The sequence below is a fragment of the Artibeus jamaicensis genome, unplaced genomic scaffold (genome assembly GCF_021234435.1).
Source record: "Artibeus jamaicensis isolate MK-2021 breed Jamaican fruit bat unplaced genomic scaffold, CSHL_Jam_final scaffold_369, whole genome shotgun sequence".
In the NCBI taxonomy this organism is placed as follows: Eukaryota; Metazoa; Chordata; class Mammalia; order Chiroptera; family Phyllostomidae; genus Artibeus; species Artibeus jamaicensis.
Window position 1 is genome coordinate 27,743,230 of NW_026522042.1, and position 19,066 is coordinate 27,762,295.

A 19,066-nucleotide genomic window follows, 5' to 3' on the forward strand; every position below is an offset into this window, starting at 1 on the left:
GGAGAGCACTAGAGAGTGAGGGTGAGGAAGAGGGCCTGGGGGGGCACAGAGTTTAGGAAGCACGCAGTCCCGGGCTCCCAGTGTTTCCAACGGGGTTGGCGGGGGCGGCGTTGCAGGTTGAGTGTGTTCCCAAAGAGATATGTTGAAGTCCCTTGTGATTGTGACTTCTTTTGGAAATAGGTTCTTTGCACATGTAATTAAGTTAAGACAAGTTCATACTGGATTAGAGTGAGCACTAATTCTTAGACAAAGAGGAAAAGGTGGGCACAAACACACACGCAGAGGGAAGATGGCCACGTGGTGACGAACGCAGACAGAAGCTGCCACGAGCCAAGGGATGCTGGCAACTACCAGGAGCCTGGGAGAGGCGAGGAGAGGTCCTCCCTGGGGCCTTCACGGGGAGCATGGCTCTGCCCACCCCTGATTCGGACTTCCGGCCTCCAGAACCACGAGGGGGTACTTCTGTTTCTGTGGTTTGAAGCCATCTGAGTTTGAAGGAATTTGTTGTAGCAATCACAGGAAACCAACACAGGTGAGTGTATTTCTGACATTTTCCAGGTTGCTCATGCAGGGAAAACACTGGCGCTTAGAAAACCAGCGGTTTCTGTACCTGCAGAGGTGAATCTGTCGGCTCGAGGAGATTATGGAAGTTGTCACATTATCTCAGGGCCTGAGACCAGGACTAAAATCAGTGTGTAGAATTAGAGAAACACAGGCTGGCACGGGCGGGGGGGGGGGGACGGTGGGCCCAGCACCTGCACAGCAGTGGGAGGGAAAGGAGGGTTGCTTTTGCCAACCCAACCTATGACCTCTCACCCCTCAAAGAGCATCATGCACTTCAACAAGGGAGGAGGAGGAGGAAGCAGGAGGTCCATTCCAGTGAGGTTTGGCCAGGAAGGAGGTCAAGTCCGCACCTTTCAGTGAGCCCTCGGGACAGTTGGCAGGTGAAGCTGGTCCCTTCTGGGGCAGCCCAGGCACAGGGGGTGAAAAGGCAGTGGAATGACTCTAGGCCCCAGTCCAAGGGACTCCTTTGCCCAGGTGATATGGGAAGCTTTGAAGAACCTTTGTTTACCCAAACCCCAAACACCCCAGAAAGAGCAATAGGGCCATTTGGGAAAGCCAACGGCAAGATATTCACAAGGGCTAGGACTAGCACCCCCGCAGTTAGAACTAATTTCCGCATTTAGCCTTTGTCCTCTGCTTCTGCCACGTAGGTATAGGGAGCCTTATAGCTAGAACTAACTTCCGCATTCCGCTTCTGTATCCCGCTTTGCCACATAGACAGGAAGACCCCGTAGACTATATAAACCCCAAGAATCCTTTGTTCAGGGCTCAGAATTTGGAGACTGACTCCTCTGCGCCCATGCATGTTCATAAACCTCGTACTCCAGAATCCCTCAGTGTCTGGTTGCTTCATTTTCCTGTAACACAGGAATGAGGACATTTTGCAACCTCTTGCACTGCCGGGTGACAACCTCCCCACCACAATCCAGGTGCCTTGAAACTTCTTGTTTCTGGTGGCCCAGAGTGTGGCCCTGACTGTGGCCCTATACAGCTTCCCAGCTAGGCTCTTGGCACTGATAAAGCCTCTCCTTTCAATAAGAGTTAATGAAAAGTTGGAATCATATCCTTACAGCTGACTTCTTGATTTTCTCCTTTTTTAAATGTTTTTGAAGTACCAAGACAGATTTGAGTTTGAGGGTTTTGTTTTATTTTATTTTATTTTAGCCAGGAAAACATAAGGGAGAGCAGTGATCTGTGGGACCTGTGATCTGGTGACTTTGCTGCAGGGGCAGTGTGACCGGGGTGGGAAGGGACGCTGCAGGCAGCTGACAATTTACCTGAACAATTTGCATATCAATGTGTTTTGTCAGCAAGACTGGAGGTTGCCAGGCCACTTTTAATGTCCCCACTGCTGGAAGCCAGCCCAGTCACCATCAAGGGAGATAGCAGGAATGGCCTGCTAGGGGCAGTGACCATGTGAGGAGCCTCAGTGAGGGGCAAGGGCTACTGCAGAAGCTCTTGCAAGGGTGACGTTCTTGGTCACGTGACTGTCCGAGAAGGGCAGACGTTGCTCTAGAGTGGGGGTGCCACCAGGGGCACAATTTAGGCCTCCCCCACGGCACTCCTAGCTTCCATGATAGGGAACTTTGAGTTTCAGGGTTGTGCGGTATCAGTAGGGAAAATGAAGGAGACGGACCACCTTTGCCTCCCCCACTCACTTTTCCGGTCCCAGTTCTCAGACGTTTTGGACACATCTGTCCCTTGTACGTTACCTTCCTATTTACCAGTGTTTCCACCATAACGCACACACATCCTCTGCTCTTTACAAACAACAGATACAAATAATCTCCAGTAGCAACTGTGACCTAGAACAAAGTTTTATTTAAAATTGTACTTTTTATTTAGGGCCTTCTTTAAAGGTAATTATAATGTTTGATAAGTAGGATTAAGATTTTTAATGCCTCAGACATTTCAGATGCAGAAGTAGAATTTTCCAAGTAATAGGAGCTGTTTCTGTTTTCAGTCCCATCAAACAAAACTTAAGTGATGAATTGTGTGTGAACATAATTTTTAGGGATAGAAAGAGAAAAACAAAGTTCCTATAAATCAGAAGAAAAATATAAAAGAAAAATAGCTAATTTGGGGGTAGGAAAAGTCTTAAAAAACACAAACTGCAAACATTTCTTAAAAATACTTTGACAAGTTTGACTAAATCATAATTTTAAACTTTCATATGAGATACCTGAAAGAGAAGTGGTAAGATGGGAGAAAATAAACACAATATGTCATAGAATGATGATCCAAAATTTGTAGCAAACTCTACAGATCGGTAAAAATAACACCAAAAAACAAAAGAAAAATTGAAAAACAAATATAACTTAGAAATTTTTATAGCAGGACACATGAAAAGATGCTCAACTTTGCCAATAATTGGGAAAATAAAAATTGAAATGAGATAGTTATGTAACTCTCAGATTGGCAAACATCAGGAAGTCTGATGAACAGCATGTTGCTGCAGGTGCCAAACAACCTCTTTTGTCCGTGGCCTTCGGGCAAGTACTCAGCAGCCTTTGAAAAGGTCGACAGAGCAGTGACTATTGAAATTAAACTGTCTTCCCTTCTACCTGGCAAACCCCTTTTACACTCCGGTCTTAGAAAAAGAGTCAATTGTGTATACCAATAGGAAAGTTTGAGGCTCTTCATTACTTGTAAGAGGTAAGAACTAAAAATGCTGTAACAATCCAACATGAGGCAACGGTCAATGAACCATGGTGCACCGCTACTGAGGGATACCATGCAGCGACCAGCAAGATCCAAGGGCCTAACTCACGCTCTCCCCAGCACGAGTGAAAGCAACTGTACTTACAACAGGGTCTGGTTGGTATGATACCTGAAGGGAAGAAAACACTAAAAATGTATTTCTAGGAGGATGCACAAGTAATTGGCCCCAGGGTCTGTGTCCGGGGAGGATAAGTCACTTTTGAGACCTTATTGTAGTGGTTGGTTGATTTATCCTGTGTTTGAGCATTACTATTTTAGCTGTTAAGAGAAATATAATATTAATTTTTAAATTCTTTAAAACGCTTTCCAGAGACAAGTTTTAAGTAAAGAAAATAAACTAAACAACATTTGCATTATACCATTTTGGTAAAAGAATACTCATAAAAAACTGAACTACATTTTTGTTTCGACTTATGTGTGTAAACACTTGGAACCATGACGGGAAGCTGCCTGTCACCAGTGTGGACATCTGAGAAGAGCTGGGAGGCAAAAAGATTACAATACTGTGTGAGAAAGTATTCATCAGTAACTGGAAAACATTTTTAAAATGCTACCTTTGAAAAATAAAGTGAAACTGAGTCAGAAGAAAGTGCACATTTATTTGAATCAAAATAAGTGACATTAAAAAGATTGGTTTTTTCATTCTTTCATTTTCTAATTTATACATACTTAGGCTTATCTGAATAAAATATTATTTGAATAACATATCACATTATTGTAGCATGAGAATGTTTATTTCACAAATGATTTTTAACTTTGTGGCCACAATTTCCCCATATGTTTATATGATCATGTCTTTTTCTCTATACTTTCTAAACATTAAGTACAGAATTCGTTAGAAGTTAAAAAAAGACTTTTTTCTGCTGAATAATATATCATATTTAACTTAAAATTATTAAGCTTTTGGATATCAAAAACTGAAGCCATCGGGGTCACCTTGATTTGTTGGCCCCAAAATAGCCCTGAGGTCTAAATAGGAAAATACCTTTTAGAAACTAACAAAAAACTCTCCCTTCAAAATAAAGCACTACGATATTTACAGAATTGTATCTGGACTAAATGTTTTTACAATTTCCAGAAACCTGCCAGATTTTCAGAAATGACAATGAAAATCACTTTGCACTCAGAAAACAGAGCTTATATCAAGATCAAACACCCCTGGAAACCAGGCGCCCCGAGCAGAAGTCTGCACACACACCCTCGGACACCAGACAACACCAGGCAGGATGATGTGAGTGAAGAGAATTTTAATGGGATTAGCTTTTCCTGTTTACTTGAATGGGGTGTATTATTCAAATTCCTTAGGATGTTCCAAAGCTTCAAGGGGCTGCTGGGAGCATTTATGGGTATACAGCTTCCTTGTATGGTTTTCATCAAACTTAACAGAGCCGTGCAGCTCCAAACCAGCTTCCAGAACTTCTGCTCCCCCTGCTGTTAAAGTGCTTCCACGTGACTCCCCAGAACTTGACCAACAGCAGGTCAACACCTGCCAGGCTCCACCTGGGAGGGCGGTTCCAGTTTGGTTTCCCTTCTACATTGTCCTTAAAAACAATAGAAAGGGGTCACGTGGTGATGAAACAATGTCTCCCCAAACTCAAACAATGTTATTACCTTTGACTAGAGTATCTAACACTCAGGCAGACTTGGGGAAATCTTAGCACTTCTTAAGGGTGGTTTCTATGGTTAACCTGGTGCCAGTCTTCAGAGCAGTCGGTCCCCACCCATTGGCCACGGCTGAATGCCTAGCAGGGCTCTCCAGGCAGAGTCCTCTCCCGCCTGGGGCCTCTCCATGTCAAGGATGTATCTCAAGGGCAGAGAGACCCAGACCTGGTGAGAGGACCTCACCAAAAAGCTCCAGTATTAGTCACCTGGACAAACACCACCTCTCAAATAAGAGACCTGCATTATGGCATGCTGTGTCGCGTCACATTGGCCAGAGCCCTCACAGTGGCCTTGGGCTTGCAGTCCTCCTGAATACACACCACCCTAGCAGGTCACACCTGACATTCCCTGGGGGCCACAGTGAAGCCACAGCAGCAGTCACCTTTGTGAGCAGAAAGTCAGGTCTCGTTTCAGGTCTTGTGTGGGTGCGTGCGTGCACACTGACCCCTCACCACGCACTGTCCACTCTGACACAGCTCGCCGCTGAGGGCTGTCAGGAAGCTGCAGGGGCCACGCCTTTCACACAAGTCTTACTTCGGACTGGGACAGAGCCAGGGAGTTGCAGCTCGGCATTCACCTGAGCCACTCAAAAGTCAGTTAGCCAATCCAGGTAGTGGTCAGGCTTTCTACTTCTTTCAAAAATCCTCCAGAGGTAGATCTTTAGCCACTTGTTTTAAATGTTAATGAAGGAATGTGAATTCAAGGGCACAGACGGGAGCAGCTGGCTCAAGAGTCACGCACAGGAGCCCAAAACAAGTTCTAGGTGCATCAGGGTGCGTTTCAGGAAGAACCGTTCTCGTTGATAGAGCCTTGTGGCCAGCAGCAGCTTGGCTGTGATGATGTTCTATCCAACTCCAGTCGTTGTCACAAATGTGACTTTGTTGGTTAATAAGGAGTGATTGTGCTCCACCGTCATCCTTTCTTTCCCCAGAAGACCCTGGCCCTCCCAGCAGCTGCCCAATGTGACGGCTAAGTCAAGCCAGCTGCGGGGAAAACCGAGGTCCGGGCCCAGGGGAACAGGCCCTGAGGGTTTCGGTGCAGAATCTAGCACCGAACAGCTAGCTCCCCGCCACGGAACAGAAAGGGTCCCGAGCACTTGCCCAATATTGTAAACAAGAAAAAGTGCTAGCATTTTATCACCTAAAGGACTGGTTGTGACTTGGCGCTTCCAATAGTTTGTAATAAATCTTAATTCTGTCAGCAACAACCATATTGTAATAGAATGGAAAAATGAGCAAGCGTGAATCTCCAGGTGAACCCAGAGGAAAAAATAACACCTAACAGCAGGGCTGTAACTCATTTCACAGAGCAAACTTAGCAAAATTATGAAAAGATGGTCTTCTCTCTTCATGTAGTGTGGACAGGGGGGAAATACAGTGCTCCTGCCAGAGGCTGCAAGAGACAAATCATAGCTCCTTATTAGTCTTGGCTCATTTATTCACCTCTCAGGGATGCTTTTCTTCATAACTTGGTGCCCATGCTTCTTCCCTGGGGACAGCAGGCTTCACATCCACCGGAGGACTAGGGTCGGGCCCCACCTCATGGGATTCAGTTTCACAGATAAGGGCCTTGTCTCCACTCATACTGGACTTCCAGAGACCTGGTCACTCATGACAGCAGGAGGAAGTGGACAGGGGCAGCCTGGAAGGGTCCTTCTGCACCCTTCCCACAGGACTTCCCACGAGTCCCATTTTCCGCCTGACATCATGAAATCTATCCTCTTAGGCAGAATGATTGCGGTTTCCCATCTTCGTGTTCCTGAGGTGGCTCACGCAGCCTGTTGGGAGGAGTGTCAGAAAAGCAGAAGTCCATACTGTCACGTGCTGCATTTCCCTAGCGTAGCTCAAGACAGGACACCCACGTCACTCCAGACGGGCTCTCCCAGTCCTCGCCTCCTCCTTCCCGGCGCTGAGCTCGGTCCTGGTCTGGCCGTGGCACACTTGATCCGCACGAGCAAGTAGAAAACAGTCATTTATTTCACCACACACTCCAGTATCAGATGGGAGGGCGGTATAAGCAGCGAATAGCCCACCTGTGTGATCACAAAGACCACTAGTCCCAGAGGGGGTGAACTTTTTAAAAATAAATACAAGGGTTCCCACCCACAAGAGGCAACTGAGAGGCACTGGAGTGACTCTGCATCCACCCCAGAGCCATTTCAGCTGCCAGGGTCGCTGGTGTCCAAGAACCAGGAAGCCTCAACTGAGGGCGGTCCCCGAATGTCACCCTCAGTGACAGCAGCACTGGTGAGGCCAGAGACATTTCTTTTGTCTAGTTTAATTCTAATTCACACAAACACTAAAAAATATTAAAATATACTTCAACTTTGCTCCTAACTACGTTTATGTATAAATCCCTGAGAAGGTACCTGTCAACTTGAAATTTACTATTTATAGTTAATCAACATCAGAGTACATGCAGACACCATACTCTGCTCTCTGTACATGGGGTAGGGAGTGTCGTCATCTGTCGGGAGAGAAACCTAGGACTCCCTGCCTAGAACAGGGTGGGGACTAAATTCTAAAGCAAGTGCACAGACGCTGGAGAATCTGCTCCTCATTTACTGTTGGGTGTTTGGAGGTCACGACATGATTATTTAACAGGGACGCCATGTGCCTCTCATTACGGCCTTGCTTTTCTGGCCTATTTAGACCTCAGAGTAGTGGGGCTAGGGATGAGCTAGGCACTTAGCCAAATCTGAGGAGAATGGGCAGAGGAAGAAAAGACAAGTGAGGCAACAAAGAGGAGGCAGAGTGGGTGGCAAAGAAAAAAAATGTGACAAAGCCACAAAGACATGAAAATCTGAGGGGGCCCATCAGCGCCCCTGCCCCTGACGCTGGAGGGCAGGGGCAGGGAATGACCCTGAGAGAGACAAGGCAGCCAGCCATTCAAAGCAACAAAAATACATAAACACAAAAAAGTGGTCTTAAACAAAACGCCAGATAGGACCAGCAGGGAGACTGCAGATGCTTTCACCTTGAGAACCAGCCCTCATCTCATCCAAGGGGACTTGGCCAATCCAACTATTGGCCACCAGGGTCACCTGCAGCCAACTACTACCAGTGATGCTTAAGGGGGTCCAGACCTCTGAGCCATTCTTCTCGTGCCTTTCTGGGATGAGGGAGAACTCACTACAATCTGGATTTAAAAGCTGAATTATCACTACAACTATTCCCCATCAGTTCAGGTGCACTGTGCAATATTGAGGGTTTGGGGGAGGTAAGTATGAGATCCCTGATGGCTCATTGCCTGATGGTGCTGATTGGGAAGGGACAGAGAGAGGCCAGTACCACTCCCACTCACAGCACGAGACAGCTGGGCATTGGCCCCAAAGTAGCAGGGAGCACAGTTTGACCTGCGAATCCAGGAATATTATAAAGGCCTTCTAAATCCACCAGTAATACTTTAAATCTAGAGCTTCTCAGCAGGATACTATTTAAATAAAGTGCTGTCAGTAGTGCATATGTGACATTCTCTACAACCTACATGGCCAGTAGAATTTTTCAGTGCTTTATAGATTTAGGGGAAAAAAAAAAGTGTGGACAGGAAGCTCCCACCGAGAGCTTGGGGCCGGGGGCAAATCCTATCCGTGCTCTGCCCAAGTCCCCACAGCCTGGAAACCCTACAAAGTCAGCGTGAGGAATAACTGAGCCTCGGGACAGTTACCAAAGGAAAAAGGAAAGTTCGCACCGGGAAATCTTTGGAACTGCGTCTGGAGTGGCGAGCCACCCAGCCCACTCAAGGAGAGTTCGCCTAAATCAAGTCTGCTCAGAGTCAGCTCTCATCCCTGTTCCTCTAGAAGGTACTGCCCCCCAACTCAGTAGTTTTCACTCTGGGTCCCTTCTTCTTTTTGCATTGTTTCATATTTTAAGAACATCTGAATTCAATTTATCAAAGAGCACATGACTTGATTTTGTATTTCTAGTAATAATTTATTAGATTTGCCCCTGTTTTGTTAAGAAGGTTTTCCTCTTTTATCTGTTTTTGAATATGGTAAAGATTTAGTATCCAGCTTATCTAAAATCCCTTGCTTAAAATGAGCTTAGTTCTAGCAATAAATACGTTTCTCTATGCACCATTTCATGCTTTGGCAATAGGTTTTTCTTCATTATTATTAGTGTATAAATAAGAGCTCGAAAAATAAGATACAAGGCAATCTGATTCCTGTCTCACTAGATCATTTTGCTGTAAAAATGCCTCCACCAACAAATATTTGGTGTCACGTAATGAAATTAACAAGAACTGACAGGGCTATGTGCACCCAGAATGAACAGAAAAGGCAAGGTCGAAAACAAAGAGCAAAATGGGGGAGAACACCACAAGTTCTGTATGAAATCATAGTGATATCACAAATGATTATTGCTAGAAACAGTATTTTAAACAAACGCTCTTCAGAAAAATGCATTAAAACTGTCTTAAATACGAACAGTCCCACCATCGGTAAAATGTTGCAAATTTTATCACGATTTAAAATACAAAATTATACAGAAAATGCCCTTTGATAAATTGCTTTTAAAATTTTTTTCTTGAGGTTCTAAATGTAGACTCTTAGGCAAACTGCCCACTAGGTGTACTGATTGCTAGGGGAACTGGTTTTAGGCAAAGCGATTTTTGCTATGCCCACCTCACTCTCGGATGCAGCCTGAACAAACGGACAGCTCTCTGGCCTCGCAGAGGATACTGTCCCGGAGGGCCCTGAGCAGCGAGGGTGGGCGGGAGGTGCACCCTTGCTGGTGCTGAGCCACGCAGCCTCCCCACGGCCCCCTCAGCCCCCTCGGCCCCCTCTTGGGGCTCCGGGTAGCACAGCATCCAGACCCAGCTCCCCTCACGTCCTTTTCCTCCAGGGCGCCACCCTCCGCTCCTTCTCTGCTGCCGCCACCCGCTGCTTCTCCGCTTCTTCCGCCTTCCTCCTTTCCTCTTTGGCCTCCTTGTACCTCCACTTGGGGAGCTGCAGGTGGGAGCTGTCCTTGGTGCTGCCCTTCACGGGCACCCGCTCGGGCTGGAAGGTGGGCGCAGGCGCCTTGGTGATGCGCACCCTGGGGATGACCATGCCCGACCGCATGCTGTTCCTCCTCGGCAGATGTAGGGGCAGGAGACTGGCCTTCCGTGGGGCACCTGGCTGCTGCAGAGACCGGGGGCTGGCTCTCTGGGCCCCCTCTCTGGAGACGCCCCCAGAGTGGGAGGTCCGGATTGGCTCCCCGGTGGCCTCCGCTTTGTCCCTCTCCTGGGTGTATGTGTCCAGGGCCCCAGGAGCCCCCAGGATTTCCTGCACTGCTAGCCGCCTTTTTCCCACACAGGGGGGGTTCTCAGGGCACACGGTCTGGCAGGCAATGGCCACAGCAGGACTGTAGAGACTCGTGGTCATCCTGACCATGTGGTCCAGGACCCCTCCATCCTCCAGGCCCTGGCGTGAGCGGGGAGTCAGCGTGGACCGCACAAACTTGGTGAACTTCTGCAAGCAGTTTTTGGAGTCTGCAGACTTCGAAGGCCCCTCGAGGGGCAGCGGCAGCTCTGGTTTGTAGCTTTCCCCAAACTGCTCCGGGAAGGGTCGCTCCAGCAGCCTCTGGATGAGGTGCACCGCCTCCACCCGCCCCGTGTACATGGCCCACTCCCGCGGCGACATCCCGCGGCGGGGGTCCCTAGCGTGGACATCTGCCCCTGAAAAACACAAAACACAAACTGTTATGAGTGGAGGCAACAAGGGCTTTTCCCTTCCACAGACAAGAAAAAAATCACTGGAATGAAAACAAAGGTCAAACTTCCAAATAACAGAATCTACTCTAGCCAGGTGGATGAACCTGCCTCTGACCGGTACCTGCTGCATTTACCATTATAATACAAGGGCACCATTACGTGCACCATTTAATGGCTTGTCTTTCCTAAATGAAACTACCTGAAGTCAGCACCTCGGTCTTGGAATTTTTTTAAAAATGAGATTTCATGGCTTTCCATCAATGGCGAGATGACGACAACAAAGGTGCTGTGTGAACATGGGGCGGATGCTGCTAGAAGGTTCTGAAACGTCTAACAGTCACAGTCACCGGCATTCATTTACCACCTCGCCTTTCCCTCCCAGACCCTGTGAGGGTGGCTGTGGTCATTGTCACAGAACTGTGAGGCCGTTCACGTCTCTGGTGCGGAGGCACCTCTCACTTGTTTTTGTTTCCTCAACACACAACGTCCCGGCTAGTAGGCAGCATACATTTAGTAAAGGGTTGTTACGGAACAGATGGTGGTCGCAGTGGGCGGGGGGCCAGCTTGAGGCCTCGGAGCTGGTGAGAGAGCAGGTCTCCTGACCCTCCGCCCCATGCTCTTCCCCCACCGCACAGGGGGCGGTCCCTTCCTGGGGGACGGTGTTCTGAGTCAGCCTGGCCATGCTCTAGTTCAGGGATTTAATCAAACAGAAATCTAGGTGTGTTGTGAGGGTAGTTGGTAGATGTGGTTAATGTCCACGCGCAGTTGACTTGTAGTCAGGCAGACTACATGAAATAATGTGGGCGGGCCTTGTCCAATCCATTAAAGGCCTTAAAAACAAAAGCTGAGTTTTCTGGAGAAGAGGGACTTTGGCTTCAAGACTTCAGCGGCAGCTCCTAAACCCGTGTCTAGTCCCCTGGCCTGCCTATGGACGTCGAGCTTGTCAGCTTTCCAAACCACATAAGCCAATTCCTTAAAACAAACCTCTTAATAAAAGAAACCTCTTAAAATATATCCCCCATCAGTTCCGTTGTCCTGGAGAATGCTGACTCCTCCGTCTCCATAGCCTCACTTACACCGGGCACTTCCTTAATAAATCTCCCCCATACCACTCACTGCCCCTTCTAATATTTTATAAACTTCAGCTTGGTAGTAAAATAAGAATTAATAAGGAGTCGCTGTTCAATTCATCATGGTCCAATCTCAGCCCCATATACAGTTAAAAATCATTCAGGATTTCAAGCCCCATTAGTCATGTTTCCACTGGCAGCAATGTGGAGAAGTGGGGCAATGATCCAGCCTGCGAGGTCCCTGGGACCAGGCCAGGCAGAGGCTTCTACCCCACGCAGACCCAGGCGTCTGCCCTGTGGGGACTGCTCGGTAGGTGCTGAACTGAGAACAGCAGGGGACCCCGGCACCCCCTAGTGGCCCCGCGCCCCAGGCAGATCCAGCTCACCTGATTGCACCGGGTGATGCCTTAACTCTGCGACACATTAAGGAATGGCCGTATTAGAAGAGTGGTAATTATTTAGAACTGGAAATCAGGATGGAACTCATTAGCTAGAGTACAATTTATAAACGGACTGAAATGAAAGGGGGCAGTAAAAATGTCATTGCAAAAAATAGATGACACATTAAACTTTAATTAATTGCATGTCACTTAAAAAAGGAACAAACTGCAAAATTAAAATCTTAATGAACACTGCTTGAAAGAGACATTTTTCAAATGCTAATGGAGAACTGAAGGAGCAGCTGTCCCGAGCTGATCACACCTCTTCCTGTTCCTCCTGCCCCTTTCCAAGATGATCTTGGAAATCATAAACATTCTAAAGAACAAAGGCCATTCGAACTGTAACACAGCCCAGGAACCTTATTCATGTAATAAGTCAGGGATTCACTTCCTTAAGAAACAAGTAGGAAGGGTAATACTAACGGCCTGATTGTAGTGATCAAGTCGTGAGAGACAAGTACTGATGATTAATGCTGTCCGTACAGGATGGGGCAAAAGCAGGTTTACAGTTGTGAGTATGCAAAACACAGTTTATTCTTGTGTTATTATTTATTAATTATCGTATTATTTTTCCATACACACAAATGTAAACCTATTTTTGCCCCACCCTGTATAGCTTTTAGAGACTATGGAAAACTTCCAAAACACTACTGCATCCGTCTTCTCCCTGTGAGACTATCACACGGCCTCCTCCCCTCCGACCCAACACTGTTTCACCAAGGGCGTCAGCCGTACGGACGAGAGTTGGGCTCCTGCCAGTGGGTCCATTTGCTGCTGTGCTGAGTGCCGCAAGTCGTCTACACAAAATCCTGTATTATATTCAAGGGAGCTATGTACTCAGTTCTAGGCAATGCACCATGAACGGTCTAGCCCAGGGTTTCACAACCTTGGCATTATCAACTGACATTTCCGGGCACATGGTTTTGTTGTGAGGGTGGTCCTGTGCATTGCAGGGCCTTTAACAGAATCTCTGGTCTCTACCCACTAGATGCCAGCAGCACTCCACCAGTTGTGAAAACCAAAAATGTCCCAGACCTTGCCAAACGCAATTCTGTTCCCCACTGGAGCCCCACAGAGAAGGCCGTTGCATCCTGCTGAGAGGGACAAATAGGACAGGGGCTGCTGCTTCCTGTCTGAAGCATGAATCTGCAGCCTGGAGCTATGAGGACCATCTTGCAATCACCAGGTGAGCAGCAACCAAACTGAGGTGGGGTGGGGCACGAAGTGGACAAGAGGAAGGAACCTCGGTCTATGATGTCCTCATGGCCCAGGACAAGCTCTGCATAGTGACTGCCTACCTCAAAATTTCTAGTGAGGTCTGAAAAACACATGCCTATCTTCCTTAAAGCACCATCAAGTCAGACTGTTGGGAACCTTACATCTGGCTTCTAGCTAAAAACATTGCATTGATTACAGGAACCTGTGCGCTCCACAAGCCAATCGGCTACAGGCACATGAGGTGTCCACGAGTACCAGTTGCACCCAAGTAATCAATAAGTGGGCCCTTCTTTGTCTCGAGCTAGCCAATAGCAAGCAACCTAATCTCCTTCCTCTCCCTCCCCCCCCATATATATACCCAGTTTGGAAAAATAAAGTTTGCAGCTTGATCAGAATCTTTTGTCTTGCTGCCATTCTTCACGCCTCTTGTCCCCCCAACTCATTTGTTCTAGGTAGGTGGTCGAGCCCCAGTTGATTGCTCCGCGGGCCGGAGCATCAGACTGCTGTTCCTCACAGCAGAAAGCACTTTAAACAGGTCCTAAAGGAAAACAAGCTACCCCCCCCCACTCGTTCTCAGGCTGCTTCTCCCAGAGAGTCTTGGCCAGATCCATGGAAACAGCTAGAGACAAGCAGAGACTGAGACGCATCACTTCCTTCCCAGTTTCTCCACCAGCAACCATCCCGCATTATCTGTCCTCCCAAGCCCGGTTGTGTCTCCCTCCCGCACAGAAGCCTTTCCAGTCACATGGGATCACTGTGGACCAGTCTCTGAAAGCCTCTCCCTGTGACACCTCTGGCCTGTATCTTGGGTACTTGGGATATAGTAGGTATGACAAGTCAGGACACAGGGTCGCAGGGTTACCCCAGATGGGCATCAGGCCATCTACACTCCAGCCCACTGCACAGAGGGGAACTGCCACACGTGCCCAGGAGTCCCCAGCCCCAAAGGACCCGAGTTGGAGGACAAAGACCCCAGCTGCCCGGTGGACCCCCACAAGTCATTCCTGAGATGTCCTGTAGTGGTCTTTTCCAGGTTCCAGGAAAGGCTGACTGCTGGCTGCCCACAGGGGTCACCAGCTCATCAGCACGATTTATTGGCTTTCCTGTCATCCTGGTCTCACTCCCCTATCCTTCGCACCACTTTCCAAGGTCACCTTCCAGAAGAACTGCTTGCCCTCAAGTCCTTGCCCGGGATTTGCTTTCATGGGTACCCAAGCTAACACACGGTCCTACATGATACAGAATGCCTAGTTTTTAGACCTTGTTCTGCTTAACAACTTAAAACTATTCCAGCTGGGCAAATTCTTCATTCATAGGAAATTCATGTTTTTCTTATAAACAGAGAGAGACCTTTGGGTGGCATCATACCCTTTGGCTTTCCAGGAGCCCACAGTCAGGGCTAGCCCAGGACAGAATGGCCACCCGGTCAATGCCATTCGTGGTGCTCCCAGTTCCTCAGCAAACAAGCGTCCCACACCTGCTGCTTTTTTCCACGGAACCACAAATGACTTTGCAGTTTTTTGTTTGCTTGGTTTTGCTTCCCAGGTGCTGCAGCAATTATACCGCCCCCCGGGGGGCGGGGGGTGGCGAGCCACTCTCTCAAACAAGCCTGGAACCTGCCAGCCTCCACCGAGTTCCGTCTGCCTTCAGAGACGACCTACTGCATCCGCCCAGAGCCACTTATTTAAATAGACCTGTCACTTTGGGGCATTAATATTCATTCCATCGAATTAACAAGGTCCCACAGCCTTCCTTGTGATTCTCATCAGCAGAGCCGACAGGATTCCTTGGGAAGCCAAAAGCCAAAGAGCCAATAAACCAGCTTTTCAGAACCCGGTTATATTTTTAGTAAAATCCAAAGTCCTGATAATTCTGACATTATTTTGTTCTGCCTGACAAGGTAAAATAAGAGCTGTTATGTGCCTGTAGGTTCTCGACTATTGGAGAAGGCAAACAGTTTAGGGGAGCATCCAGTTCAATGACTCACCACTTCTTAAACGAAATGGTTCTTATTGAATACAATGAAACTGCAGCTTGGAATTCAAACTCAGGAGCAGAAACACACTCGGTTACAGAAGAATTCTGCACTGGACAAAATGAGAAGGAGAGACACACTCGTACCCCGACCATTAATATGTGGTAATGTTAACAAACACCTTTTGCTTTTGAAGTAACCACCCGGTCACCATCCTGTGCTGGCCCCCAAGGTCCCTTTCACAGCTGCACAGAAATGCCAATCCAGAAGAAATACTCAGGTATCCGTACCTTTAAAAGCTTTAACTTTTCTTAATATGGATAAGACAAAAATACTTGTGCAAGTTTTTAAAAATATCTTCACAAGTGTCTGACTGTTGCCCACCAAACCCTGGGAAGACATTCAAGCACATTTTTTTCCTTTTAAAACACATACACGTCTACTATCAAAGGAAAATGAAACTCGCTTTCCTGGGAGAAAGAACCATAAACTAACATAGTAGTAACAGTAGAAAATGAAATCATTCTAGAAGTTTAGACTCTATAACCAAAGCCTTAGAGGGTGGGGCAAAAGCTCCCTGAAAAAGACGTCAGGTTTTTATTTTAAGAAGGAATATAGGGCAAGTTGAAAAGAAGAAAGAAAAGTGTACAAGAGGGGAAAAATTCTCTTTCCATGTTTTCCCTCTTTTCACAGGTACACCAGTGACATCAGTGGCTCTCGTTAGGGATCAACTATACCCCCCAGGGACGTCCAACCAAGTCTGGAGACGATTTTGGTCGCCAAACCTGGAGGATGCTGTAGTCACCTGCTGTCAGAGGCCAGGGATGCTGCTGTGCACCCATCTATTCCCAGGACAGCCCCAACCAGAGAGAATTACATGGGCCCAAAGGCCAACAGTGCCAAGATGGAGAAAGCCTCAGTTAATGCTTGTTGCCCTCAAAAAAGAAGTCTCAAGTATAGCAGCACAAGGATATTTTTCAAAGGGAAAAATAGACCATATTTTTTCATTCATTTTAACAGAAATTATTGAACACAAAAATTCACCAAAAACAAGAACAACAACAATAATAACCAAAGCTGACTGAAGGCTTCCTTCATTCCAAGTCCAAGTCCAAGGGCTTTCCACATGTGGACCCATTCAGTCCCCATCACATCTTCCTGCAGTAGCCCCTGTCATTTGCCCCATTTTACAGAAGGGGAAACTGAGGCTCAGAACATACGGTTCGGGGATGAACACAGTCAAGGCCTGTACTCAGGCAGAGTCTAGACTTTAATGGGACTGGGCTCACAGTGGAGGAGACAGGAAAAAGAGAGCATGTTAATGCCCAGTTTGTTATCCAAATAGCTGTGTAGGCAAAAAAAAAAAAAAAAAAAAAAATTTAGCAAGAACACGCTGCCTGTAGGCAGACCCACCTCTCGAGAGACCAAAAAGGTGTTTCTGGAATCCTGTGAATGCATAGCCAGTGCCTGCGACCTCCACCAGACCCGGAGGAAAGTGGAAAAGCAGCAGAACCTGGGCCTTTGCCAGAGTGACTAGAAGACAATCAACGTAAGACAAAAGGGTTTGTGGTTCAAATTAATTCACTGGGGGAACCGCACAGATGTGACCAACACCGTGCGTTTTTGGTTGAAAGAGTAAGTTACTAAGGATCTACACTCAGCTGTAACTAGATCCAGAGTAAAAGCAGATGAAGCTTCCTCCCAACACATGGCAGCCACCGTTTAATCGGGACTAGCATCTCCCCCCAACACAGAGCAGGCAAAGTGTAAACTGTTGAAACCAATGTCTCACTTCTGAAACTGTCAGTGAATCCAAAGCATAGTCAGTGGGATTAATTTTAAGTATGATCTTTTTTATTTCCAAGAAAGTTTTCATCTTCGAAGCCTCTGTCTTCATTCACTGAATTTATTTTCCTTACAGCGTCCCCTGAAACACTCAGGTTAGAGCAGGAGGAAAAGAAAAAAAAACTAAAGCAAGTTGTGAATCGTCTAACCCATCTTGTCACAAGGAAGCAAGAGGCAGGCGTAGCCTGGAGGACACTGTGGCAGCCAGCATGGAGACGGTCGAGTCACAGACAAGGAGGTGAGACTGGGAAACTGTCTCGGACCCCAGGAGACTGGGGACAGGACAACTAAGTGTGGGAGGCCTGGGTGGGCCCTGAGACAGTCAATAGAAGACTGGTAAAAGCTGATAAAGTCTGGAGTTTACTGAATAAAAATGCACCCATGTCAGTAAGATGTTAACAGGGGCGACAAGGGAGCGCTGTGTGGGGACTCTCTGTCCTATCTTGGTCACTTTAGCATACATCTGAAATGGTTCCAAAATAAATGTTGTCTAATCAGTGCTACTAGCCTGGGGTGATGACTGGGAGGACTTTGTCACTGTCCTCAGGACACTACAATGGGAGGGGAGACGCCACCTCTCTGGGAACTCATGGCACCACTCGGGGTTGTCTGAACCCAGGGCCAAAACAAAGTAAGAACAAAACAGGAAGTTAAAATAATGAAATTAAATAATGTCGACAGCAGCACCTCGCAGTGATTGAGATGTTAGAGGCTCACCCTGTGCTGGATCCTGGGTTCATACTTTACACACATTTTCTTATTTAATTCTCAAAATAACCCAGTGAGGTTATTTTGATCAAGACTCCATTTTAGTCAGGGAAAGAGCTAGAGATTAGTCACATGGAATTTAGCACAGCAGTTCATGAAATCTGTGTAGCTCTTGAGAATTTACAAAGTACTGTCATACCTCATCCTCAGGGGGGTGAAAAAAGCCACCCCCCCCATTTCAAAGACAGAGATGGGGACTCAGAGACAGAAGTGCTTCCTCCAAGACGATGATGTCATAAAGGGCAAGGGGTTGATCCAAGGCTACAGACAGACCTTTTCATTCTGTGACACATCATAGAAAAGGAAGCTGCCACACACATCACATGACTCCGCCCACAGCAGGCGGGGACTTATAGGATGACAACTTGGCTGACGCTGCCGTCCCTGTGCCCACCGTCAACAGGACAGATGAGCAGCTCAGAGCCAAGACCAGAACACACATTCCAGAAAAAGAACATGGGCAGGACTAGGCTAAGGGGCGAGGGAAGAGCTCATCGGGGAGCAACGAGGGGCAACCAGTGCCATGACCTTCGACTCCACCCTGAAGTTGGCTGCCTGCATTGTTTGTTTCACCTCGAATGATGACAGCCACATACTTCAAAGAAACTGTTCTTTGTTGCAACCTCTAGTCTTAGTTTCCACAAGACTGATTCATCCCTTCAACACATACTCCTCAAGGAAGCAAAATCCACCTTCCCCAGGTCCCCAGGACCGCACAGGATGGGGCAGACATACCTGCTAGCATCAGGGCTCGGATGCACTCCGTCCGGCCCTGCATGGCAGCTTTCATCAGGGCTGTGAACCCAAATGCGTTCCTCTTTTCAAGGTCAAGACCAGGGAAGTAGTTCAACAAGTAGTTGGTGATGGTGGCGTGCCCTGCAAAAAGATTTGCACATGTGAACAGACCACACTCCACAGAGTGCTCTTTCCAGGGAGGTCTTCCTAGAGGGAGGGAGACACAGTGGCGTTGACCTCCTGGGCCAGCCCGTCTGCAAGATGTGAGTTTGCCACTGAGACCACGAGAAAGAATTCTCAGAGTCCAGGAAACGGGACAACACTGGATGCCACCCTGACCACAGCGGTGCTGTCTCTGTGAGTTCTTTCTTGTT

The 19,066-nt window shown here is 47.5% G+C and overlaps 1 protein-coding gene across 3 annotated transcripts in view; it reads right to left on the reverse strand.

Moving 5' to 3' along the window:
- Positions 1 to 3,864: 3,864 nt before the first annotated feature.
- ANKRD33B (ankyrin repeat domain 33B) overlaps positions 3,865 to 19,066 on the reverse strand; it is a 65,100-nt gene continuing 49,898 nt past the window's right edge. For 2 of the 3 annotated variants that reach the window (XM_037165427.2, XM_037165429.2), the window contains exons 3-4: positions 18,693 to 18,833; positions 3,865 to 10,605 (exon numbers count right to left, since the gene is read on the reverse strand). In XM_037165427.2, the coding sequence (XP_037021322.2) occupies positions 9,773 to 10,605; positions 18,693 to 18,833 (974 nt within the window). In that variant the 3' untranslated portion in view covers positions 3,865 to 9,772. The remainder of the gene's footprint in view (positions 10,606 to 18,692; positions 18,834 to 19,066) is intronic. The other variant, XM_037165428.2, reaches the window with a different exon arrangement.